This window comes from Epinephelus fuscoguttatus, linkage group LG11 (assembly GCF_011397635.1).
Source record: "Epinephelus fuscoguttatus linkage group LG11, E.fuscoguttatus.final_Chr_v1".
NCBI lineage: Eukaryota > Metazoa > Chordata > Actinopteri > Perciformes > Serranidae > Epinephelus > Epinephelus fuscoguttatus.
The window spans coordinates 40,404,743-40,432,153 of record NC_064762.1 but is presented as its reverse complement, the minus strand read 5'-3'; the positions used below and the strand labels follow the sequence as shown (position 1 = coordinate 40,432,153).

The window sequence follows — 27,411 nt, the reverse complement described above, 5'->3', positions numbered from 1 at the left end:
CGCGCCTGTGTCTGAGGGACTGCTGCTGCTTTTCCAGGCAATGAGCAATATCAACCTGAGTTTTTCAAAGTGCGGTAATCAAACACGGTGTTAATGATAATTAAAATTTGAAACGGTAATACTAACCATCTGGAATTTTACAGCAGTTTATCATTTTACCAGTAATTGTTACATCTGGCAGTAGCTCAGTCAATAGGGACCTGAGTTTGGAATCTGAGGGTCGTCTGTTCAAGTCCCCGTCCGGACGAAAATATGGAGCGTGGACTGGTAGCCGGAGAGGTGCCAGTGCACCTCCTGGGCACTGCCGAGGTGCCCCTGAGCAACGCGCCGAACCCCCCAACCGCTCGGAGCGCCTGTCATGGGCAGCCCACTCTGACATCTCTCCACTTAGTGCATGTATAGGTCCAGTTTGTGCATGTGTGTGTTCTGGCCTGTGTGTAATTGACAAACAGAGTGAAAAACTGAATTTCCCCTCGGGGATTAACAAAGTATATAAAATCAAATAAAATAAAAATCCCTATTCAGTACCCATAATGTGTGTGGACTGGCTTGTAGTATAGCCATACTTTCAAATGTTTTGGTCAAACTCTGTCAATACACTGCACTCTTCACTCCAAGACTCTATAGATTGTAGGGACTGTTGTAGGAATGTGCACTCCATGCAGTTACAATTGTGAAAGTCCTCCCTCACAAAGGAAGAAGCTTCGATACTTGGCACTGGGTTATTTTGGTCAATACTGTAAAGATATTAAGTACCTATACCTGGCTCTGAAAGTGAGTCTAAGAAATGTGCTTTAATGGGCATCCTGGTGGTGTCATGGTTAAGCCACATTTTATAGTGTGTGCACAGATCAGGCCCCAATCCCATCGAGCATCTGTGGGATGTGGCAGTACCCCATCTCACAACCCACAGGACTCAAAGGACCCTCCACCAATGCCGATTCATATCCCGGTATTTCCAGGTGATATACGATATAAATCCTGGTATTTTCCACTAAGTGGGCTACATGTTAAGTTGAAAGCTGATCCACGGCTTGAGTCCCCTGTAATTTTTGCTGCATGTGTTTTTTTCCACAGCAGGGCAGGTAAAAGAAGTTTACCTGTTGGAGGTGAGCTGTTTGCAGAGGTGCAGTAAGAGTCTGTTGTCTGCAGCTCTTCATCAAACATCTCACTGTGGCTGTTCCTGATTTTACTCTTCCTCCCTGTGGCATTATTAGACTTATCTTAGTTGAAGAAAAGCCACTAATAAAGTTTCGCTAATTCTGTAATAAACATATTTTAATTCTTACAGAGTCTTAAAAATAAAAGTCCCCCATTATTTTGTTATGTAAAAACTTTTATTGTGAAGCAGCAAAATAAGGAAATGTTGAGTTTTTGAGCTGCAACTTCATACAACTTCTAATACGGTGGATAAAAAACATGAAACAGCAAAATAAAGCAGAAAGTACAAACAAGACGCAACAGAGAAACTAAACTCCAAACCACAGAGATTCAGTTAGAAGCTTCAGATGTACTGAGAGCTGAACACACAGAGACTTTTTAAAAAGCCTTTCTCTCTGGCCCCCTGCAGACAGAGGTGAGGAGAGTCTAACAACACACACAGCTTATTTGCGGGTGGGATGGTCAGGAGTTGGCTGCAGCCGGCGATGCATCACCGCAACAATAGCAGGCGGCCCAGACCTACTCTGGAGAAGGAGTAGGTGTGCAGCTCAGCATGGCACCATGCGTCTAAACTGATAACGGATAACGGCATGGCTTAACAGGACACGGCTAAAAGTTACAGGGGAAAAGGCCCACAGTAATGTTAAGTGTGCCACTGTGGTTACTTCATTCATATCACAGACTCATTTAGTCTAGCACGTGCAACATATAGACCGATATCATACTGTATACAAATGAACAGACAGATTTAACAGAGGAGCAGCTCTGTGTCTCTCTTAAACCGAAATTATACTTTCCGTGTGCGCGCGTGTGCACTAGAACCCCAAAATTTCTGAAAAACACAAATTGTCCTTCCCCAATTCTAAATAGAAATGATTGAAATTGAACAAATGTATTTTCCGACTCCACATTCCCAATTCTAAAATAAATCAAAATTGTGGAACAAATATTTTTATAAATATATTTTCCAACACCACATTCCATCTCTAGCCTACTACCTGCTCTGCTGCAATAGAGTGCCGAAGTCACGCCCCTTTCGGTGAAGCTCATGGGACCTTAGATCGGAAAAAATATGAATGGCAGTGAATGAGGAGAGAAATATTATCTTTTGGTCCCGTTTGAGTTGTGACATGAAATCCAAATATTTCGTTAATGAATTTAAAACATAAATTTTAAGGTCAAGAAAGTCATACTTTCTGGTAAAACTGTAGAGATATAAGCTTTTGAAAAAAAACAATTAGAAAAACTACACAGGAGGCGGTCGCTTATGTGACGCCATAGCTTTTGCTCGTTTCCAGCAGCTTGGAGTGACTGCAACCTGGCACACAACACACAGACATCTTCAATCATAAATCGATTAATCATAAAACAGTGGAATTTCAGCGGGGAGGCCAAGCTGCAGGAAGTGAGCGAAAGCTATGACGTCACATACGCGACCTCCTCCTGTGTACTCTTGAGTCTTTCTTATTAAAAAGCTTTTATCTCAACAGTTTTACCACAAAGTATGACTTTCTTGACCTCAAAATTTATGTTTTAAATTCATTAACAACATATTTGGATTTCATGTTGCAACTCAAACGGGACCAAAAGATAATATTTCTCTCCTCATTCACTGCCATTCATATTTTTTACGATCTAAGGTCCCATGAGCTTCACTGGAAGGGGCGTGACTTCGGCACTCTATGCAACTGTGGGCGGGTAACTTTATTAAAAAAACAACAAAAAAAAACTGATCTCTCTCCACTTTCTCTCAGTCACTGGAACGTGGCCATCGGCTGGTGCTCTCGCAGTAGTCAGTAAAATGTCTTTCTGTGAGTAATTTTGATTGAAACTTCTTCAAGAAAAGGAAAGTGTGCCCATAAAAGATTTAAAAACGTAATCAGATTCTGTTTGCCGCCTCAAGTGAAGTAACTTATCCCTAGCCAGATCCATATTTAGAGTAACTGATGAGGAGAACTGGGAATCTGTGAGAGGCAAGACATGAGAACGTGAGTGGACATAATATGCCTGAGACCCTGAAACTAGAAGTAACATTAATTAACAGCGAAGCAGTGAAAAGGAGGGTGATGGCTGGCCTCATGAACTATTGGCTGTTTAAGAGAAATAAGCAGTAAAAGTAAGCATTTGATTCTCTGTGTAGTGCTTTTTGAATGACTTGGTGATGGTGATGAGCCTCTATGAAATCGTGAAATATGCTGGCAATCTCAAGCGCTCTGTGGGTATGATTTGCACGCGTGCAATTAAACAAAAAAAAAATCACAACTGATTGTGTCCCCCCCAATCTTGTCATCAGATCTGCACCCATGGCGAGGAGGTGCGCCGGTACCCACACCTGTACAACCCCTCCCTCAACACCTACACAGATGCACAAATGACAGCCAACTCTTGGGGGGGAACAGACAAAGAAGCTCCTCTTCCATGCGCACCACCATTTTTCTTCCCGTGCTCAGGAGTGCTCACAGCGGAAACTATATTTGGAACAGATGTATAACGCTGGCCTTAGTGTTGCTGGAGAAACTGTGAGTGAGTGGGGTGGAGCTGTGCGGAGTGTGTGAGACGGAGAGATGAACACTGGTATGCGTTATGTGGCGCAACTTGACCCTATATCGATATAAACGGTATTGTCTAAATCTTTATCTTGCTTGAAAATATATCAATATATTGTAATAAATCGATATACCGCCCAGCCCTAACTATAACTGCACATCGATTGAAACATGATGTCCATTCAAACTGATTTGAGCTTGAAGGCAAAGCTTCAAACCCAAAATAGATGGTAAAACACAAACTTACAAACATTTCAGCCAGGGCCAGATGCATGACATTTGTGTAGATTCACAACTAAAACTCTGTATAAGCACAAAGACAAAAATTTGCAAATTTCTCTAGATACATAAAGCTGTGCGTATGCATGTATTCAAGCCTAATTTTCACTCCCATCGTTAATCATAAATAGATGAGACACTCCCCCAATCATTTTTTGCATATCAACACCTGTGTCAGTCAGTGTCCTCACTTTTCAGACCTGTCCATCAAGAAAAAAGCAAGGAAGAAGTGCAGTTTTGCCTAATGTGCCACATCAGTGAGGTTTTACATTGATGCAGTGCAACCGTCGTTACACATGCCTATTGCTACTCCTAACACCCATATTGATAATTCAGCTCATGCCCTTGGAAACCATAATCAGTGGTGATCACTATCAAAGGTCAGAAAAATAATCAGTGGTTTAGTTTATAGTGCTAATGTCAGAACAAGCTCTAATAAATGATAAAATGAAAAGAACATTAAGACAGGGAAATAAAATGATGGATTAAATGGAAAAAACAATGATACATTCAATCTGTACTAACTGTACTTTGTCAAAATGACATTTATGAATCTGCCTTGGTGAGCATTTTAGAAAGCACTACACTGCATGTCTCTGCAAAGCACTCGTGTTAAACTTACAGATTTCATCCATGTCTATTAAATCATGGATGCTTCACTCACATCTTCTCCCAAGCAGCACAGAAGATCTATACAATCAGCACTGTAAGGCGCTGTATGTAAGAATGTGGCCAAAATGGTTACTGCACTCAAATTCAAAATACTGCCGCGAGTCGTGTCTGCCCCCCTTCCCCTACAGATTTGAGGTTGCTGGACAGCGGCACGCTGGAGACTGATTTGTTTGCCCACGGGCGGCTGCCGTGGTAGGGCCGCGTCGCCGCGTCCTTGATCTTCGGTTTTCCAGCGGACCGTTCGAGCAAGTCTGGCTTCTCTGCTGCTAACGCTGCTGCCGGGATACAGCTGAGGAGACTGCTAATGCTATGTACTGGGACACTGCTAATGCTGCTAGCCGTGCTGCTGTAGCTCAATCGTAACTGTAACTGATGCTGAGACTCTACTGACTGCGTGACTGGTAGATGGCGATGGGTGGCGCAACAGGCCAAAACACAAATGCAAAACATAAACATGATTTGCGGACCGTAAATTTTTGTTAAATGCGAATATTCTGGCTGTACTATTGTTGTCGGTGAGATCAGTATGTTATATGAACATTATTCCTTAGTCTATGTGACATATTAGGAGGATTTTATGACTATTTGCTTTAGATTTCTTACATATATATCCTTTAAAGGTGGACACCTAAGATTAGAGTCACCAATTCAGTATCACACCAAGTGTCTCCCATTATATCCTAAGATATGATGTTGAGTAATGGCCATCAAAAGTGCTTTCGCAGAGCATCATGTCACAGTGAAATTGACCTTTTGGATATAAATGTGATCACTTTATCATTTTGTCCTTTTAGACATGTGTGTACATTTTTTGTCATAATAAGTGTATCCCCAGCAAAATGGAGTCAAAATGGACGTTTGTGCCAAATTTGAGGAAGCTCCCTCAAAGCCTTCTTGAGATATTGCATCGAAGATTGAGACAGACACAAGGTCACAGTGACCTTTGACCACCAAATTCTAATTAGTTCATTGTTGCGTCCAAGTGAACATTTATGCTAAATATGAGGAAATTCCCTCAAGGCGTTCTTGAGGTATCATGTTCATAAGAATGAGATACACACAAGGTCACCATGACCTTGACCTTTGAGCACCAATATCCAATCAATTATCACTGAGTCAATGTGGACATTTGTGCCAAATTTGGAGGAATTCCCCCCCAAGTGTTCTTGAGTACAAACGGACGGATGGATAACCCAAAGACATAATGCCTCCAGCTGTGGCTGTCGCCACGGAGGCATAAAAACAGACTTCCCAACCTCAGTTACTCCTAAAGCTATAATTATTAATAAATAATCTGTTAAAGATAACAACAAATGATATTTATAAATACTTACAATGAACTGCTCCACGTCCCTCTCCATGCCTACGTTAGGCAGATCTGGCATCATGTGGGCAACTACTTTGAAGCCAGCATCCTTTGAAAGGTGGAAAGACTCGCATACTGCTCGCACCGTGTGACCTCTGGAAGAAACAGGCATGTCCAGATTAAATTACAGTTAAATTACTAAGCCTGAAGGTAAAAGAAATAAATACATTATTTATCCATCACACACCATCAGAGCGGCTGCTATCACACCATGTCTGCTTCCTTATCTACATCCCTCCATTTAGTCCCTAACCTACTGACCTGTTGGTGTCTCGGGCCACATCTTCATACACACTCTGGACCCCTATCTCCAGCCGGGTGCAGCCATAGCCCAGCATATCACTGAGATGTCGCTTCAGGCAGTAGTCAGGCCGTGTCTCGATGGTGATTCCCACACACTTGGTGTTACTGCGCTCAGAGTACCTGCAGGACAAAACTGTCTCAGTCATTTCTGCTCATTATGTGTGTAATATCTTATAATATAATTCTAGTTTTGACATAATGTTTTTTTGACTATTTAGTCTTATTGACCATGTTGGAGTGCTCCATATGCTGGGATCATTAACCAACATCAATTTACATGCTGTGAGATTGCACGGCTCATTATCCAGACACTAACCTCACATTAGGACACACTAATGCAACAACGGAAACAGAGGATAGCAAAAAAATGTTGGTAAAGCAAAAAATATGAAATGACACATTAATGAGTGTTTACTTTGTGTCAAAGCAGCAAATACTGCAGTTAAATACTGAAATTATTCAGTCATTTAGAGGTCTTAATTGTACCAAGATGTAGATTACTGAGCACGACGAAGTTATTATTTTACTAAATTTTAAGGATAGTATCAGTATATATATATCAATTTAAGTGGCTATTATCAATATCTCTTTAATAACAAGGGATTAAATGAGTATGTTTATTATGAGAGGAGTTTCTTGCAGTGATGGACACACAGATATTTATCCTTCGACTATGCAGGTCCCCTAAGCACGTTAATGCGGGTTTAATTATTTTAGCAATTTGTACAGGTTGACTTCGATGGGGCGAGGGACTGAAGACAGCAATGAGGAACAGGAGTCAGCTATACAACAGCCTCAATTGGACAATAGGCTTTCAGCGGTATACCAGTTTCAATGTATACTGTGATCTTAAAGTTGATGGTTATCATACCATGAACATTTGCTATCTAAGATATTGATAAAAATGCAGATAATAATCATAATCATAATAATAATAATTCTGTAATACCATGATACTGTGAAATCACAGTATTTTCTGAGATGGTTATTGTACCACTGCAACCCTATTTGACAAGCTATCCAGCTATTTCTCATGAACACTTTTAAAGGAAGACTAAAATAAAATAAAATAGATATACACATTATGGATGGGGGCCATAATTAATTTTACACATAGGTAACAATGGTATCTGTATGAATAGGATAGACTTTATAATCCCAGTGGGAAATTGGTCTTGGATATTACAGGGTCTGCAGTACAAAGTTGAACTTTGACCTTTTGACTATTAAATGTCATCACTTCATCATTTTATCCTTTAAAACACTTTTGTGAAATGTTTTCATAATTAGCATATGAATTCCAGAATTATGGCCAAAAACAGGCCTTCTTGAGATATCACAAAATTCACAAAATGAAATGGAAACTGACGCAGGGTCACAGTAATCTTTGACCTTTTACCACCAAAGTCTAATCAGTTCACCCTTGAGTCCTAGTTCTATATGCAATTTAAAGAAATTCCCTCTCTGTGTTCTTGAGATATTGCCTTCACAAGAATGCAACACCTTTGATGACCTTTGATCGGTTCATCGTTCAGTCAGAGTGGATATTTGTGCCAAATATGTACAAATTTCAACACCATTTTCTTGAGATGTCAAGTTCACAAGAATGGGAAGAATGGCATTATGTTTTCTGGACAATCAGAAAACATAATGCCTCCAGCCACAGTTATTGCCAGTGCAGAGGCATAAAAACTGCTAGCACACGAATAATAGATGCAAAAGTGCCCCTGGTATAGTAGGAGGTGGCAGCATGCACCTCCTAAGGAAAGGTTGCCATCTGCTATAAAACAGAAAGATGAAGCAAGCTGTAAGAACCATTACATTTCCACAATAAACTAATGCAGAGAATTCAATGAAATGCAGGAAATGAAGTGTTTGGCACTTAAATTTGCTTAAGGGAGAACACCCAGACCCCTTGTTTAATGTGTGTCTCCCGCTAAATGTTTAAATGAAAAATGCACCCTAAGCAATAAAAGAAGCAGCTATATGTAGAAAGTGACTATATTAGACACAGTATGATCCCTTGTCATTCTTCAAATGTAATCTCAAGTAATTTCTGAGCTCCATCTGCCTGAATCTGACTCCACTGCTGCTTCTAAACTTATTTAAGTCACTGTTTGAAATCACAAAAAGACACATCTCAACCCAGCACACCAGCCAGCTGTCATTTTCTCCACTCCAGCTGCTCCAATGACCATTAGCTTCCCTCATGCCAGCACGTATTCCTTCTGATTCTGTATCTGCTGGCAATAAATGTCCATCTTTTACAGTCTGCTGGCTGATTTACACCAATTACAGCAGTTTATGCTTCAGAGAGGAAGATCGGATTGTATGAGATGAATCAATAAAAAGTCTATTATCTCAGGCGATTATCTCAAGGTATCTCGCTGCTGTGATCAGATCAGGAGCGGGGTTAGCATGGTGACAAACATGCTCACCCCGCATGCACACTTTCTGCGAGAAACAAAAACACATCAAAAACGACACACACACACACACACACACACACACACACACACACACACACACAGAGGCAGAGATAAGGGCTGTCCCCAGCCGAACCAAGTGCCCCTTTCTTCACAAACTGAGCAGCAACCACCACAATTACCACAATCACAGCATCTAAACGAAGAATGCTGATAGCAGGGACAATTCACACCTACAAGCCTACACACAGAAAGTGACAAACACATTTGGGAAGAGACAAACACTCACACAGACTGGCCTCCTGGGTCTTATCGGACTTTAGGGAATTAAATAGCCCCCGCTGACAAACAAACAGTGAAAAAGCCATTATTTGGTAAAATGGTCTGTATGACGTCTTCAGCTCTTCAACAAATGGGTATTTCTACTTTGACTTTGAACCATCTTGTAGTCTTCTAAAAAGTTGCTACTCATCCATACTGTGCAGACGTGTGGCTAAAGTCATTCAAAGCTGGTCTAACTGGGTAAGTGAGAAATCAATGGAAGTAACTGAAGAGGACTCATTGAGAGTGGCCTTGCTTTTTTTTCTCCTGAATTCTGAATGGGCTCATTCAGCAGCTTAATCTGTGGAGATAACAATACATCTTAACAATCGAGTCTGTAGGATTTAGTGGAATCTAGGGGTGAGGTTGCAGATTGCAACCAACTGAAACCTCTCCTGTGTGCCAAGCATGTAGGAGACCTACAGTGGCTGAAACCAAAATGCAAAAATGCAAATGTCCCTATCTAGAGCCAATGTTGTCCATTTGTGGGCTACTGTAGAACAACATGGCAAACTCTGCGGAAGAGGTCCCACTCTGTATGTAGACATAAGCTTCTCATTCTAAGTTAACAAAAACACAATGATTCTTAGTTTCAGGTGCACAATGACACCATAGTTATTAATATTATATTCAATTTCCAACAGTATATCCCTGTAAATCCTCCACACTAGACCTTTAACGTCCTACAGCAGTGATTCCTGACTGGTCCAGCCAAGGTCCAGAATTGTCCTTAGTCATTAGTTCAAGGTCCATACAGTTTAAAATATTCTGTGTCATACTACAATTTGGCTATGTCATCAAGCTAGTTTGCTGTCTCTGTTAAGTAGCTGTCTATTAATCACTCACTCTACAGCAGGAAACAGCACTTCAAAATAAAAGCTTTTGAATAGTTTTTTGAATGGACCTGCAACCTGCAACCCACCAGTTGGAAACCACTGTCCTACAGGATGTGTTTTGTTGTGGTAAGTTTAATGGAAAAAGGGGTGGGGTCAAGTGGATGTAAACACATCATGGTGTAAATCTTTTGCCTGGGTGCAGACTTTTGAATATGCCCACTCCACTGAGTTCAAGCCTCTGGTCTGGCATCGTGACATGAAACAGCGATTTCTCCATTAAAATAAAAAACAACCAATGAGCACTGCAGGGGCACTAACGATTAGCCAGGTGGCACCATGGGCGGGACTAACACCGTTGTCAAGGTGTTGTCAAGCGGTATCCAGAAACATTGAGGAGTAATAACAACAATGCCAAGTGCCATAGACAAGACAAACACTGCTATCAGGCTGTCCTAAATCGACTTGTCTTTTCAGTATCACCTGACAGTGAAGTTTGTTTTTAATTCACTCTGCTCCACTCTTAAAAGCCCTGAAAAAAAAGGTATGACAGCATGGCAACCAATCAGTGTGGACTCAAAATGACATTAGACTGGGTCCGCTGGCAATGGTGATGTATATTCTGTTCTAATTGCTGAAATTAGCAGTGGATCTAATGTGCCAGCTACAACAACTGTCTTGTGTGCAGACTCCGCCAATTCAGTGCACCACAGGTGTATGCCAGTGTGCTAATGTGGCAGACCCATTCAGGCAGATCCGATGGTCTTGAGTGATTGGTTAGGGAAAATCAAATCCCCCTTCACCACAGAAAGTGGTTTGAGTGAACACAATGTCAGACTGACGATGGAAACAGAGTGTAATAAGTTGACAACAGTCTGATATAAGGTAAGTAAATGCTCGATAGAATATGGTACAACACTTCCCATGTTGCATAGCACACAAACTGCACAGGCAATGGTTGAGAGAATGAGTGCAGAGAAGAAATGGATGTAATGCTCAGTTCTTAATTATAGTCACTGGTTTTTATTTGAGTGCAAAAAAATGTCAGGAGGCATGAATTTAATAGGGCTGAGGCAATTAGTCGAATTATGGATTAGTTGAAAGAGAAAAAATTAACTGACAGTTGTTATAATTAGGTAATTAATTAGGTTGTTTATAAGGGAAAATCACAAACAATTCTCTGCCTCCAGCTTTTTGAATATAACTGGTTTCCTACAGCTTGAGGTAAGTTAGATCTAAGACTTTGTAATGCCACTCGCAATGAAATCTAAGGCGTATTTTAAAGCATTTTTAAAAAAAATTAAAGCATAATTGAAGGAAAAAACATATATGAACCAACATCAGTTTACTCAGGATTAGAGATTATTTTGCCCAAATGTTTATTGTAACAGAAAACAGGTTTTTTGGCAAGTTGTCTCTTGATTTTAAGTTTCTCTTTCTGCATGTGGAATTACATTGCCTTGACTCCATTGTACTGAGTTTTAAAAAAGCATTTTGCTTTCAGCCATGCCAAAAAATCTCAGTTAAAGAGCCACTTTTCATTTAATTTCCACTTTCCAATTTTGTCCAGGGTACAGTGACAGCAAGCTAGCAGACAGTGGATCCTCTGCTCTGAGCATCCCAGCTGGAAACAAAGTATCAGTGTTGTTGGTTCCACTGTCCTGATCTGTGTGACACTGATGCAAGAGGCATTCAGGAAATAATATACAAAAAAATATGTTACCCGTAATTTTAAGGTTTTACAACGCAACGCCAGAAAAAACAATTTATAAAATCCTACTTCCCATGTCTGAGCATTTGTAATACTGATTTAATGTCTCAATCTGTCTATTTAACACCAATTAAGGCCTATTTAGATTCAATAATTTAATACCTTTTAAGACTTATAATGGATTACTAGGAACCCTATATGAGAATTTTCTCTGTTTTGTCTCTGCAATGTCAATATCTTTCAGTTTTGGTATATTGGTAGACAAAACAAAAAAAAGAAAAAGAAAAGTGGAGTTGGCATTTCTTCTTTCTTTGTTTTACATTTTTAGATGATTCAGATTAAATTGATTTATTACAAAATAACCCACAGATTCACTGATCATGAGGCCTTGAACTTTAAAGTTATATTAGTAAATCTGGATGATGTCTTGGTGTTAGTGTAACTCAGTGTTGGCAGTGGGGAGAAAATCTCCAGCAGTAGAGGAAGCTAAATGACAGAGTGTAGGGGAAATTCCACAAATAGAAGCATAGCTCCATCTGGTGGAGAGTATGGCTAAATAGTCTCATACATGGTACTTGGAAGTTGGAATGTACCACACATACAAATACTGAATAGCTTATATATATATATATATATATATATATATATATATATGTGTGTGTGTGTGTGTGTGTGTGTGTGTGTGTGTATCAAAATACTGTCAAAATTGCCAGTAGTGTTGCTCCAAAACTACCGTATATCATAGTACTCCGTGTGTTCTGTTGGGTTTAAAGCTGATAATCTGTGAAAAAGAACATGCTCCTCTGCACTTCATAGTGCTTCTGGTATAATTTGCAAGAACCATGAAAACAACCAATCAAAGCTGAGGAGTCTGAACTGCAGTCAGACTGTCAAACTAGGCAGCACTGATCATACATGAATCAAGATTCTGTTACTGCATTGCCTATTTTTTACCTCAAATGTTTTCAGAAACATATTTTAGTGACTGTTTAGCTGTAACATGAGAAAGTTTGCTCTGGCCAGTGGGTGGTGCTTCGTTTTGGCTCATCTGTTCCAACATAGCGGCTGGGTCACAAACTTTCTCATTTAACAGATGAATTGCAATTAAAACATGTTTCTCAAAACATGTGAGGTGAGAAATAGACAATCCAGTAACAGAATCATAATTCATGTTTGATCGGCGCTGCTCAGTTTGACAGTTTGACCTCAGTTCATGAGCAGTGATTGACATGATTGGCAGCTGCTCTATCTAAAAAAGGCATGTGATTGGCCAATTGTCTCCTGTCTCAAACTAGATTTTCCTAAGCCTGAAAAAAAAAAAAAACAGCCAAGATGAGGTGCAGAAGTTAAGTGTTATTTCAGACCACTTGATTTAAAACATGCTTAAAGTTTATGATGGGATTTTTGCCCAGTGAAGCCTAAAGTAAACTGCATGCCCTAGCTTTAACTACTTTGTTTACCTTTACCTGTTGTGTTGTGTCTCATCCAGAGAAGAAAAACTACTGTAACTGTGTTAGTGGCATGAAAAAGAGGGGAGGATACAGATCATTGTGTACCTGACAGCCTCGGCCACATTGTTGGAGGTGTGTCCTGACAGGGCGTCATGTAGGTTCCTGATGAAGAAGTCTCTATACTCCTCAGGCAGAGCCATGAAGGTCCCACCCATCACGATGAACTCCACCTTGTCAACACTGTGACCCAGCTGCTTCAGCTGCACATCACACAGAAAATACACAACTGACAACACTGTGATCTGGCAATACTGAGACATTTTGGAGATTGTAATTAGGAGTACAGTAAAGTGCAGTGAGGTACACTAAAATAATTTTAGATATTATGATTGATCATAATATCTGGCAATATCAATTACAATTATACTTCAAACAGCAACTGCACATAAAACTGACTTCCAATGGCCAAAACTCTTTGGCAAAGTGAGATTCAGATAGCACACACTTTCACACATACTGTTGCTTTAATAGATGGCTGCATTAGACTAATGTGGCCATAAATTAAAATAACTGCATAATTGGGGTCAGGTCATGATAGGCGGCTAAAAGCCATGACACCCATTACTGTGTACTAAATATCTTATCAATGCTTATGTTTTATACATGTATGCAAGCAAAGACAATCGCTGCACAGAAGCTAATTAGGGGAAATGGCAGTTTTAGCACAGAGTGACTATGTAAAATATTTAACTGCAGTGTTGATTATGTTTTTTTTTCTGGCATTGGTGTTGCAGAATTTAATAAAAACCCATATCAGTGCTGATTAGCAACATAGAAGAAACTGAATCATTCAAACAGTATTGTTTTAAATGTTTCTGCTTATTCTGCTGTGCTGACAAATGGCATGACTTATCATTTAAACATGCTGTCCTAAATTAACCAAAGGCACAAAGTAATAATGAATCAACCTGCTGGACATTTCCCCATTTTTAAAATCATTCTAATTGATTCTGGGGATCTAATGAAGCAGTGTTTATTTTAAGATATTACAAACATTTTTTAAGAAGGCAGATCCACAGCTACTTAACAGAGACAGATGTGTCAGCAACTACATTCAATGGATTTTTGGGAATACAGAGCCAAGTCTAAATTCAGAAGCTAGTAACAAAATCAGTTATACACTGAGTGGGTATACACTGCAGGGTTACACTGACCTGCTCCACCCGATGTCTGGTCTGAAGGTAGGGGTCATAACGTGCTCGGATTGCTCTCATGGATGTTGGCTATTAGAAAGAAAGAGGGACAAAAAATGATTACAAACCAAGGTAAAAAAAAAAAAAAAAATCAATATTTTAAGGTCAAAGTTCCCCCCAAAAGAAAGACTGTGATTTGACTTGAAACAGGATTTTTAACAAACAGGAAAATATTACTCCCTTGATGAGACAGTAAAACACAACACTAAGTAATATAGCAAAGTTTTGGATAATGTCACAGTAGGCAGGGTAAATTTTAAGCCTGTCACAATACCACTTTATCGAATTATCAAGGTCAGCAAAAATGGTCGAGGTCATGTCAATATATCATATGATATTGCCCCTGTGCTTGCACGTGTGTTTGTTTACATAAGAACGCCATAGTCATAGAATAAATAGCAGGCTTTTCCTGACCATAACAAGAATTGGGAGCAGCACCTAAACATCTTTTCACAGAGTCTAAGCTGAAAAAATTAACAAAACTACAATTACCACTTTGCAGCTATATGCCTCCGCAAACCAGTCAAGTTGCACATACAGTTTATATTAATGTCTATGAAAACATAGATGCTTTACACACAGAAGATCTATACTATCAGCACAGTATCAAGGTGGACACGCAAGATCAGTATCATCAATTCAGTATCTCACCAAACGTCTCCCCTTCTGCTGAGTTATGATATTGAATAATGGCCAGAAAGGTGCTTTTGCAGAACAATGTGATGTCACAGTGAAGTTGACCTTTTGGAAATAAAACATTATCACCTCCATCACTATATCCTATTGAACATTTGTGTGAAATTTTGTCATAATTAGTGTATGAATTCCTGAGTTATGGCCCAAAACATGTTTTGTGAGGTCACAGTGACCTTGACCTTTGACCTTCATCCAACAAATTCTAATGACTTCATTCTTGACTCCAAGTGGATGTTTGTGTCAAATTTGAGGAAAATCTCTCAAGGAATTCTTGAGATATCATGAAATTCACAAAATGAGATAGAAAATGATGCAGGGTCACAGTGACCTTTGACCACCAAGGTCTAATCAATCTAACATTGAATCCAGATAGATGTTTGTGCCAAATTCAAAGAAATTCAGTGTTCACAAGAATGAGACAATCACAAGGTCACACTGACCTTGGCTTTTGACCTTTGACCTCCAAAATCTAATCAGTTCATCCCTGAGTTGGAGGGAACGTTTGTGCTAAATTTGAAAGGCTACCTCATGGAATTCTTAAGATATCACATTCATGAGAATGAGACAGTAGAGGTCACAATGATGTTGACCTATGACCCCCAAAATCTCGTCAGTTCTTCCTTGAATTTAAGTTTAAATTTAACTTTTGAAGTTTTGAAGAAATTCCCTCATGGTGTTCTTGACATATTCCCAACTTTGGGACAGACAGGCAGATGGATGGGCAACCTGAAAACATAATGCCTTGACTCCAGCCTGGGGCCCTTTGCTGCATGTCACTCCCTCTCTCTCTCCCCCTTTCACGCTTGACTGTCCTATCGATTAAAGGCAAATGTCCCCAAAAATATCTTTAAGAAAAAAAAAAAAAAAAAAAGTGTGATTATTCTTAAGAAATATAAGTTCATTGGTCTAAAAAAAATCAACTAACGTCAGACAGATAACTGTAAGCAGCTAAGAAAGAAAACGGGAATATTTACTGATATCGTCTCATATTGATTACAGGCCCCTAAATTAAATCGAACTGAATTCATAATGTTGCAGACTTTGTGATATCAGCAAATATAGTATCATTATTCAAAGAATCCATTGTACTGTGATAAAACTTGTTATTTACTCCCCTATAAGCTAACAGAATGGTGGCCATGTTTACTGCGGCAGAATGAGACCACCTTACCTCATAGCCGGTGTAAGACTGTGTGGAGTACTCAAAGTCTGAGTCCGGTCCACCAGGACAGTAGCTGCCAGAGTGAAGAGTGAGAGGTGCTTTAAATATAACAACAATAAAACAATCAACATGTGACTGTGAAAAACAAAGTGTTCTAAAGAAGCAATAACATCTGGAACCCCTCTTAATGGTGTTATCTACATCTCTTACAGGTTTAGTTCTTTGACCTGAACATGTACATGTGCTAATTAGCACAGTCATGCTCTGTTCACATCTACAGTTCAAAATTTTCAAATGTAAAAAATCTGCAGCAAAATCAGGTATTCCCTAAATCTGTGAGTGTTTAGATTGGCGGACACTTACACACAGATATTTCCTGTGAAGCTGATGTGTGGACATCGATGTGGTTTGCACATCACAGCCACCACTGCGATCTGAAGAGAAGACAGAAGTATTGACTTGATTTACTGAATATAACCTGTATGAAAATAACTCTGACAATCACAACCACTGTCAGTGTGTTGTAGCTATCATGACTTTTTTTTTTACACTGTTTCATATTCCCAGAAAACAGAACCTTCATGTAGTTTCAATGCTGAACTCCATCACTTGAGCTGACTGAATACATATTTGCAGCATCTCATCCGTTTGAATATTTATTAATCAAGAATGTGAAACAACTCTGCAATTTAGCACAAGATTCATAAGCAAATCACTCTACACACATCGCAGGGATGTTGCAGTGTCTATGAGAAGTTACTGTATTATTTAGTCTGAAGTTAATTCAAACAACTAATCCAAACAGCACCCTATGCATAAAGTTAAACTGATTACAACCTTACAGAGCTCAGGATTTAACTGCTGATCCCAGGTCATAGTGATAGACAGGGACTTCATATGAGGACTACATACCCCACTGGCAGTCCGGATAGGTTTGGCCTTCAGTTTGGGCACCAGAGCACGACGGTACTGTGGTGGAACAGCAGCAATGATGTCTACCAATCGAGGCTGGGCTTCAAGTCCATATTTAGCTGAAGTCTTAGTCTTCACTCTTTCAGACAAACAGAATCATAAAAATAGTCTAGTGCATAATATAGGAGGTGAGCATCTTTTTAATTATTTGTAATCCTCCCATTAACATTAACAGACATACAAAGGCAATTTAAAAAAAATTAATACAAACTCTGCATCTGTGCACTATGCTGGGTTCTTGAGAGAATTTATCCAGCATCGCTGCTAGTTTATAATTCTCCTTCACTGCATTCAAATCACTGTAAGAAGTTGATGATTTAATTAAAAAAAACAGTTTTATTTCTAATGTAATCTGTGCAGAACATAGTTTTCCATCTTGCATGCAACTGTAATAAAAGGCTTGTGTGGTGTGTAGCTAGAATTAAAGGGGAACACCACCTAAATTAGGAATTCCTGGGAGAGTTCAATCAATATTTGGGAACATGAGCTACTGTCACTCAAAACTAGAGGGAAGGAAGTTTTGAACCTGCGATGTCATAGGTCAGGTGATGTCATACAAAGTCTTGAGCTGTTCCATAGACAATGAACAGGAGCCTGACTTTGCGAACTCACAGAATGTTTTTCTTTTTCCATACCAAAATGAGCTTTATTCTTTTGTACTGTTCTCAGCTCTGAAACAGAAAATGTAGGGTGCATTCATAAATCCAATGTGATGCTCTACACTAAAATGAGAGCCCTGTTGTTCTAAGAAACAGAGCGTTCTATTTCTACATGAATTAAAAAACAGTTAATTTGGTCAAACATTCATTCGACTTGGTGCTGTGCTGTTCCATCTCCCCAGACACAGAGCTCTGCTGCTCCTAGAGTCTGGTTTTCTGGATAACCTAACGCTACATTCCAACAGTGCTCTGAATTTATCAACAGTCCAGGTTTTGCCAGAGTGTGCTCTAGCACTTGGAGTGAGTATTTCTGAACGAACCCACAAGTGTTTGCTCAGAACATTACCCTGGGCGGTCTCAGTATCACCTAGAACACCATTCCCCCCTCATTATCTATGAAACAGCTCCAGACTGGATACCCTATCACAACACAAATGTATGTTTTAGTACTCTAGCTTTTGAGTTTTTGGATTTGGGAGAGGGTTGTTCATTTTTGCTAATATTTTTGGACTGTCTTAAACCATAGGAATAACATGTACGAACTTAGAAAATGGGTGAAGTTACTCTTTAAATAAACAGGTTATCACGGGCTGAATAAGTACACTGGCGAAGACTTACTTGTTAAGATTGATGTCTTTGCCTTCTTCATGGGCTTCAACCAACTGCTTGATGACATCAGCAATGGTCATCATCATCAGCTCAGCTCGGCTGAGATCACCTAACAAAGATAATCAGTATAGTCACATTACTTTTTCTTTAGTAACGTTACTTCAGTGCAGATACGTGGAGTTCAAAATACTGAAACTACCAGCTAGCTAGACAATACATTACAGATCATTACAGATTATCAAAATATATTGTCGGTAACTGGATGAATTCAAACTTTACCACAGAGGATTTTCAAAATACGTACGACTCGCTTTTAAAATTGAAAGTTATACACAACAGCATTACGTTATTACATCATGTCATGGGATTAAAAAACTTGCAGTTAGCATTAGCAACAAGCTAAAGCCAGACTTGCCGGTTTAGAGAGTCATTTCAGACATTCTTAAGACATTGTCACACACTCACTTTTTTTCTTTGGCTTCCCCATTTCTTCCTTTAGGCACACAGTTCAAATTCCAACGGGTGGACGCTGGTTTGCGGGATTACATCTGTTTTTAACCCGGGAGGACTGTCAGAGAGAGTAAACAACTCCACGTTGCGTCCAAACACGGCTTCTGTCGTACGGCAGTTAAAACTGTCGTAAAATATCGTAAATGCGCCTTTACCCTATTATTTAAGTTTCTAAAAGGTTCCGATGGCAAAACATTTACCGCTGTTGAATCCATTTAAAATAAAATCAGCTGATGATATTTTACTAATATTTTTCTTAGGGACTGTTGTCTACTTAACAGAGCAGGGGGTTGGCTGGAGTGTGACTTCGTTTTTTATGGGGTATGATTCTCCCTTAAATACCAAAGTCAACTTACTGTAAAATTTAAAAAATATATTTGGATATGATTTTATCATTTGCAGGATGATGAACCAACACACTGTTGAGAAAAATAAATTGGTGCAGTAGTACATTTTGTTGTCATAGCACAAAAATGAAAATGTTGTAAAGGCCCCTGTCTGGGGCAAGAGGGCTCTGTACTACAAAATGAGTTGTGTGTTTGCCCCCTCTCTGAGAGGGGCGTCTTGCCCCAAAGGGTCTAACTTAACATTTTTACTATAAAGGTTTTTTCTTGTTATTTAATAAATTGAATTACTTTCCCCACAAATCCCTCATCATCATGTATTTATATCAAAGTTTTTCATATGCACCTTAATATAAATACAAAGATCACAATTTTTCAGTGATTAAAAGTTAGTTATCGGTTTACCCTAACACGTTTCTGGTGGAATAATTAATCAATCAATCAATCTTTATTTATAGAGCATTTTTCATACAATAAAATGCAGAACAAAGTGCTTTACATGTTAAAAGCAGAGCCCTCCCCATCCCCAACAAATCCCCCACGGACCCCCTCACCTCCCTCACCCCCCCTCCTGATGTGATAAAAAAGAGGAAAAATAGAAGCAATATAAGATGAAAAAATAAGGCTAAGCACGGAAGAACCAGAGAGGAAACACCATCACATGGAGCAGTCCGCTGCAACCTGGCTGCCAACAGGAATCCGTTTCCCGGCTCAGGCAGGGGAAGAGCCCAGCGTCACTGCCAAAAGGCGATGGTCTGAACCCTCCACCCCACCAGGGGAGAGCAGACCCCAAGCCAGCACCACAGCAGCCAGAACCAGCGGAAAAAAGCATGGGGCCTAGGACTGAGCCTTGGGGTACACCGCATTTTATTTCATGGACCCCTGAGGAGTAGGTAACCATCCTTACCATAAATTTTCTATCAGTGAGATAGAAGTTGAACCATTTGAAAGCAGTGCCAGAGAGGCCAACCAGGTGTCTAAGTCTGTTTAAAAGAATAGGGTGATCTACTGCATCATAGGCTGCACTTAGATCCAGTAGCACCAGGACTGAAATCTTGTGGGAGTCCAAACTGCACCTCAATCAATCAATCAATCAATCAATCAATCAATTTTATTTATAAAGCCCAATATCACAAATCACAATTTACCTCACAGGGCTTTACAGCATACAACATCCCTCTGTCCTTAGGACCCTCGCAGCGGATAAGGAAAAACTCCCCCAAAAAAACCCTTTAACGGGGAAAAAACGGTAGAAACCTCAGGAAGAGCAACTGAGGAGGGATCCCTCTTCCAGGACGGACAGACGTGCAATAGATGTCGTACAGAACAGATCAGCATAATAAATTAACAGTAATCCGTATGACACAATGAGACAGAGAGAGAGAGAGAGAGACAGAGAGAGAGAGAGAGAGATGCAGGTAATGACAGCAGCTTACAACAACATTATTGAAAGTAATAATATTATAGTTATAGTTCTGGCTACTGTGGTACAATATGTTGAAAGTATGTATTATACATGTATACATGTGTGACAATAGTCATATGTGTATAATAACAGTAGAAGTATGACTAATGACTAATGATGGCAGCAGCAGCAGCAGGAGGCATCTGGCAGGACCACGGCAGCAGCACAACCACACACGTCACACTGTCCAGGCACCGCTGCAATATGAGTTAATCTGAGAGACAGTGGAGCACAAAGGCTCCGGAGAAGAAGCCGAGTTAGTGACATCCAGAATGGCCGAGTTAGCAAGATGCAGTAATAGAATACGAGAGAGAGAGAGAAGGAGAGAAGGTGCCCGGTGTATTATAGGGGGGTCCTCCGGCAGACTAGGCCTAAGTCAGCCTAACTAGGGGCTGGTACAGGGCAAGTCTGAGCCAGCCCTAACTATAAGCTTTATCAAAAAGGAAAGTCTTAAGTCTAGTCTTAAATGTGGAGATGGTGTCTGCCTCCCGGATTGTAACAGGAAGATGATTCCACAGGAGAGGAGCCTGATAGCTAAAGGCTCTGGCTCCTGATCTACTTTTGGAGACTTTAGGGACCAGAGTAACCCTGCGTTCTCAGGGCGCAGTGTTCTGGTGGGATAATAAGGCACTATGAGCTCTCTAAGATATGACGGAGCTTGACCATTTAGAGCTTTATAAGTTAACAGTAGGATTTTAAATTCAGTTCTGGATTTTACAGGGAGCCAGTGCAGAGAAGCTAATACAGGAGAAATATGATCTTGTTTCTTAGTTCCTGTTAGTACACGTGCTGCTGCATTCTGAATTAGCTGGAGAGTTTTTAAGGACTTACTAGAGCTACCTGATAATAGAGAGTTACAGTAATCCAGCCTTGAGGTAACAAAAGCGTGGACCAATTTTTCTGCATCTTTTCGGGTCAAGATAGGCCTAATTTTCGCAATATTACGCAGATGAAAAAATGCAGTCCGTGAGGTTTGTTTTAAATGAGAATTAAAAGACAAATCTTGATCAAATATTACTCCGAGGTTTCTTACGGTAGTGCTAGAGGCCAGAGCAATGCCATCTAGAGAAACTATGTCATCAGATAAAGAGTCTCTGAGTTGTTTGGGGGCAAGAACAATAACTTCAGTTTTGTCTGAATTTAACATCAGGAAATTGGTGCTCATCCAAGTTTCATGAGATCATTTACAATCAAAGGCTGTCTCTGTACTGTAGTTCATCCTAAAACCAGATTGATATTTCTCAAAAATGTTGCTTTTAGTTAAAAAGTAATTCAACTGAATAAAAACAAGCTTCTCTAAAATTCTGCTTAAGAATGGCAGGTTGGATACTGGTCTGTAGTTATTAAAAATATCACGATCCAAATTGCTCTCCTTCAGGAGGGGCTTCACAACTGCCGTTTTGAAGGCCGCAGAAAAGGTGCCTGCCTGAAGAGAGCAATTCACAATGTTTAAAAGCTCACTTTCACAGGATCCATAAAATGTTTTAAAAAGTGACGTGGGGACGGGATCTAAGAAAATCTAAGAATGGAGCAATTAAGTTAAATTATCACCATTCACCATAACATAGCCATTTGATGAATGTGTTGAGAGTAGACTTAGTGCCATATATTGGTTAGGAGAGGAATTAAGGGGGTAGGGCCTCTTACCCTATATTTTTACATTTTTCCCAAAGCCTCCCTGAGTGACTGGCAGAACATGCATGAAACTCCCTTTACCATAGATTAGTTGTTAGATTTTTAAAACTTACACTTTAATGTTTGAAAGTTAAAAGTTGAACACAAAATGCTTGAGTTGAAAAAAGCCTAGGTTTTTCACTCTTGTTGTGACTGTTGGTTAGCAAGGAAGGATTACTGACCAAGTCTACCAGGCACAGGCCCAGGGGCCTCCTGGCCCTCACCTGCTAAATGTCTCTCAAATAAACACATTATGACCAGAAAAAAAGATTTAAAAAATCACCTGACAGAGATGCAAAGGAACTGCAAAGAGACACAAAATAACTACAAAAGGTGAAAAACAATCACAATGTCTCTTAGTGGTTGTTTTGCACCTTTTATTTAGTGTCTCTTTGCAAAATGACAAAAAACACACTAAATTACCTCTTAGAGACACACAATGACTAACAAGAGATGACCACAAAGAGATGCAAAATAGCACAAGAAGAGGCTATAAAAGCCACTATAATTTTGTGTGTCTTGCCTCTATGTAGGTGAGGTGGGGGTCCTTTTTCATATCTTTCCCCAGGGGCCCACTGTCTGCTAATACACATTGGTAACTTTGTGCAAATGTCTATTTTGTCTATTTGTCAAATTCTATTTTGCCCCAAATGTTAAATGAGACGTACATTAAAGTGATTCTGATGACAAACCACTAGTTTAACCTCAGATGTGGTTGTTTTTTTTTCTCCAGGTTGACAGTGTTCTTCCAAAATGTCAAAATCCAGAGATAACTTCTACTTTTCTTTGCAAGTTTTCTTTGAAAATCTATGGTAAGATCAATATAAAATAGAACCATTTAAATTTGTATGCCCCTCCCCTAAGCCAAAATAAAAAACATTTCCACCAGCCTCTCCCCGCTCACAAGTAACGAACGGTCCCTTAACACCTCCGGGACAAATCTCCTTGAACGAAAAGCGCAGACTTGTAATGCATGCGGATCCACACCGTGGCGCTGAATTCCCTCTTAAACCAACCGTGCAAGTGTGTGCAGAGCTGCAGAGCGCGACTGAAGGCTCCCTAAACCTCACAGCAAATCCCTTTAGCTGCGAGCTGACATGGCTTGACTGGTCTCTGAGGGAAGTTTCAGGAAATGCAACAGGTGGAACAGCCGAGGGAATGAACTGTGTACTGTCGTAAGTGACTTACAAATAGAAACCAGAGTTTACAGTACACTGTACCGGGGTCACTTGCATTTATCAGCGGTCATTATGAAAACATTTGCTTTGACCCCTCTTTGTATGTTCTCTCGTTAGCGTCCCAGGCTAGCTGCTGTGTTTAACGTTCCTTAGAGGTGCCTGTGGGAGTCCGACAGAGAAAAAACTGCGCACTCTTCCACACGGTTGGTTCACTTCTTTTGACGATATACGTCGTACTTTAGCTTGTTTTGTCTTCGTGGAGGTTTTTACAAGCTGCTTGGAGTTAGGTTGAAGTATAAATAGTGTTAAAATAAGCAGGAGTTAGTAGCTTACTGCGTTTATTTATAGATATTTGTATCTCACGCACTGAAGCTGTGTTCAGGTGTAAAACGAATGTAAGATTTTGTTTCAAGAACATGCAAAGTATACTGGTTTCACAGGTGTCCATTCATTCCTTTGGCACAGGTCAGGTGGCATAATGGATGATAACAGCCTCAATGACTCCAATGTAAAGGTCGCTGTTCGTGTGCGACCTATGAACAGGAGAGGTGAGTATATTAAATGTCAGAGAACCTTGTGACACATTTGGCAGTTATGAGTTGGACCATGCAGCCGCTATTAGCCTGTTTTTCAAGGGTCAAACAAAGGCATTTTTGAACAACTCTGCCCAGCTCCAAAGGGCCTCTGTCAGTTTGTACAGCCAGGGTTAATTTGTAGTTTTAGACAAACAATAGCAGCTTAATTTCTGTCTTTTACAGTATGTTTCTCCCAGTCAGGCTCTGAAAAGGTATTTTCTGCCCCTCTCTGACAAAGTTTTGGCTCGGGTGCTGTGGGAGTAGAAATGGAAAAATATGGAAGGGACTATAATGCATACAGTGTCATGTTTAATGCTGAGGAGGACTGACATGTCTGCTGACAAACGTTTGTGTTGCTGAACAGCAGCAACATCCTCTAACTTACCTTTAATTTCATGGAAGATATCGCCTTTCCAGTAAGGTTTTCACAAAGGTTTTTAAAATGACAAATGTGCCTAATTAAGCGTAACAGTGGAAAACCTAACAACACACTTGCCCTAATTCCTGCTCCGACAGGAAGTTCCAGCACTGTCCCCGCCTTTAAAACCTTGTACAAGAGTTAGGAATGAGGAAGAGTAGCTGTGACCCTGCTTTTCCTTATAGTCTGCTCAAAGAGTAGTGAAGTGGTTTTAATGTTTGCACAGGCAAGTCCTGGATGAATCACCATCAGTAAAACAATTTCCTGCCTCTCCATGTTGTGCTGTTTGTGTTCCGATCACGAGGAGCTGGCACACACACAGTGTATGCCACCTGTTATTCTGTGATGACAGTTGTGTCAGTGACTACCAAGTAAAGTTATGATGACCAGTGCATACAGTACATGCTCTTTAAACTGTTCAAATAGTACATTAAAATAATGTCAGAGCCTTGTTTTTGCCAAAACAACTTGGTCCACTCTACATTTCACAGTTGTTTTTGTAGGTCCAGAAATGACTACATTAGACCAGTTAACCTTACAACAGTCTGGTGCCAATAGAACTGCAGGGAAAAGCACATTATTCATGTTTTTAAAAAACAAAAAACAAATAAAAAAACCCATTCATTTACTCAGTGACTTCTGTTTCAATCCAGAAAAAGACCTAAAGACAAAATGTGTGGTGGAGATGGAGGGGAACCAGACGATTCTACATCCGGCTGTTGCCAGCGTGAACAAAGGAGACCCTCGGTAAGCTGCAGTTTCACACGCTAGTCACACACGTACCATCAGCTTAATGCAAAATAAGAATAAAAATAATAATAAGAAAGCTGTGTCATTTTGCAGTTTACTTTTTAAAAAAAAAATTTTCCCCGCTGTAACAGGTGCTAATCTTTTTTTGGTCCTGGGCTACCCACATTGAGTCACAGGGTGCTACATTTTGGTTTGCTTTACCGCTTACTCATGAGACATTTTTCAAAGATTATGCCAGAAGTTTGGTCTTGAGTCGCATGACTAGGACTCATATCAGACTCAGTCAAAATTAAGAAAACCTAATTCTGGTGGGGGGCACATAATCACTTGTTAATGTTTTAAGACAATGGCTTGTTGGTCTTGGCTGGGCACTTGATTTTGAACTTGGTCTTTGCCTGGTACTTGACTCTGTACATGTTGGTCTCTTGACTTGGGATTTTACTTGGGACTTGGTCTTTACTCTGGACTTGATTCAGGAATAGTTGGTCTTGACTTGGAATTTTACTTGAGACTTGGTCTTTACTCTGGACCTGACTCAGGACTTGCTGGTCTTTTCAGGACTTGTTAATATTGAGATTTTATTTGAGACTAGGTCTTTACTTGGGACTTGACTCAGGACTTGTTGGTCTTTACTTGGGACATGACTCAGGACTTGTTGGTCTTGACTTGGGATTTTACTTGAGACTTGGTCTTCACTTGGGACTTGACTCAGGACTTGTTGGTCTATACTTGGGACTTGACTCAGGTTTTGTTGGTCTTCACTCCGCACTTGGCTTGGGACTGACAGGTGAACATAGAATTGGAGGTTTCTGCTGGACACTGTCTTTAATTCATTTATTTGAAGTTTGACAAAAGAGTGCCAATCAGGGTCTTTGTTTTGTCTTGAAAGTTAAGCAAACTGATTTTCTTTTTTCCCCCAAAAGTAGTTCGTACATGGGGTTTTTGAAATGCAAGAAAACCCACAAAACATAAGCAATAGACTCCTTTTCCATTTTGCCAGTAGACCAGAGCAGTGTACGAGGCCATTTTCTTTTTTTTTCTTTTTTTTACTGGTGTGTCATATTGGACACAAACACGGTGGAAAACAGTGTTAGTAAACAGTAGAAAGCAACATGGAGGCCCTTCAAAATGTTATAGTGGTTACTTCTTTTTTATATGTGTTACTTATTCAGTGTCTCTTTCAAACTCTGTATAGACTCATTTGGAATGGTGTGTGAGCACTGCTTGGACAGAGACAGACAGAGTTCTTGAAAAGTTACATAAATTTTAAGTCGATATAACTGTGGTTGGAGCAGCTACATGACCTGTCCGCCAACTACATGACTCGGCCACCATACCTACATGTCAGTTCATGATCAGCTCCCTTTGCCCCTTGGTCTGGAAGCAGAAGCCCTGAAGAAAAATGTTAAGTTAGCATGTAGCAAGCTATAAAGTGTTAGGTTAAAAGAGAGGCGGTTGAGGTTAGGGTTAGGGTAAGGGTTACATTTTGTTTTTGGTAAGGTGAATCCCACCTTCATACATTGATTACAGTGTAGGATTGCGGGCAGAAGAGACTCTAACCAGCCTGTCTAGTTAGCACCCAGTTGCTTGGAAGAAGCTCTGCTCCAACCCTCACCCCGCCCATCCTCCTTCTATTGCTCCTTTCCATTCTTCCTCCTCCCTCTGTGTCCTTCCTGCATCGTTGCTCTCTTTACAAAGGGCGTATCTGTTCCAGCTCAGTCCTGCTCAGGTAGACAAGCCATGATTTAAAGGAATAACAACAAAAGAGCAGTCACTGTCAGGATTTAAGACTCTGTGTAAACATTTGTATTTAGCTTGATATATAATATCAGAATTCACATCAGTATAATGCATTAGAATAGTAACAAAATGATGGATGTTGGGGCTGCAAAATGTGCACTGATTGTCTTTAGTTGAAAATGTGCCACTGGCATAGACTGGATGTAGTCACTGTTGTCACCCATTTGTGGACTCCTATTTTGAAGCAAGGAGTTAAGCATTTTAGCTGTCACAAGCCGACATTTGTAAAAACATTTTTATTTGTTTCTCAGAGAGCAAAAAAGCCATGTGAATAAAA

General features: G+C 40.0%; 2 protein-coding genes across 6 annotated transcripts in view; one reads left to right on the top strand and one right to left on the bottom strand.

The window, feature by feature from the left end:
- The window catches only part of elp3 (elongator acetyltransferase complex subunit 3), a 42,602-nt gene extending 23,568 nt beyond the window's left edge, over positions 1-19,034 (bottom strand). The window contains exons 1-9 of the mRNA XM_049590685.1: positions 18,886-19,034; positions 18,430-18,529; positions 17,093-17,231; positions 16,544-16,614; positions 16,190-16,253; positions 14,284-14,352; positions 13,175-13,329; positions 6,286-6,447; positions 5,993-6,119 (exon numbers count right to left, since the gene is read on the bottom strand). Coding sequence (XP_049446642.1) covers positions 5,993-6,119; positions 6,286-6,447; positions 13,175-13,329; positions 14,284-14,352; positions 16,190-16,253; positions 16,544-16,614; positions 17,093-17,231; positions 18,430-18,529; positions 18,886-18,907 — 909 coding nt within the window. The 5' untranslated portion in view covers positions 18,908-19,034. The remainder of the gene's footprint in view (positions 1-5,992; positions 6,120-6,285; positions 6,448-13,174; positions 13,330-14,283; positions 14,353-16,189; positions 16,254-16,543; positions 16,615-17,092; positions 17,232-18,429; positions 18,530-18,885) is intronic.
- A 4,422-nt stretch (positions 19,035-23,456) lies between these two features.
- Positions 23,457-27,411, top strand: part of LOC125897348 (kinesin-like protein KIF13B) — a 71,462-nt gene continuing 67,507 nt past the window's right edge. For all 5 annotated transcript variants that reach the window (XM_049590632.1, XM_049590631.1, XM_049590630.1 and 2 more), the window contains exons 1-4: positions 23,457-23,588; positions 23,709-23,794; positions 24,057-24,139; positions 25,238-25,331. In XM_049590632.1, the coding sequence (XP_049446589.1) occupies positions 24,070-24,139; positions 25,238-25,331 (164 nt within the window). In that variant the 5' untranslated portion in view covers positions 23,457-23,588; positions 23,709-23,794; positions 24,057-24,069. The remainder of the gene's footprint in view (positions 23,589-23,708; positions 23,795-24,056; positions 24,140-25,237; positions 25,332-27,411) is intronic.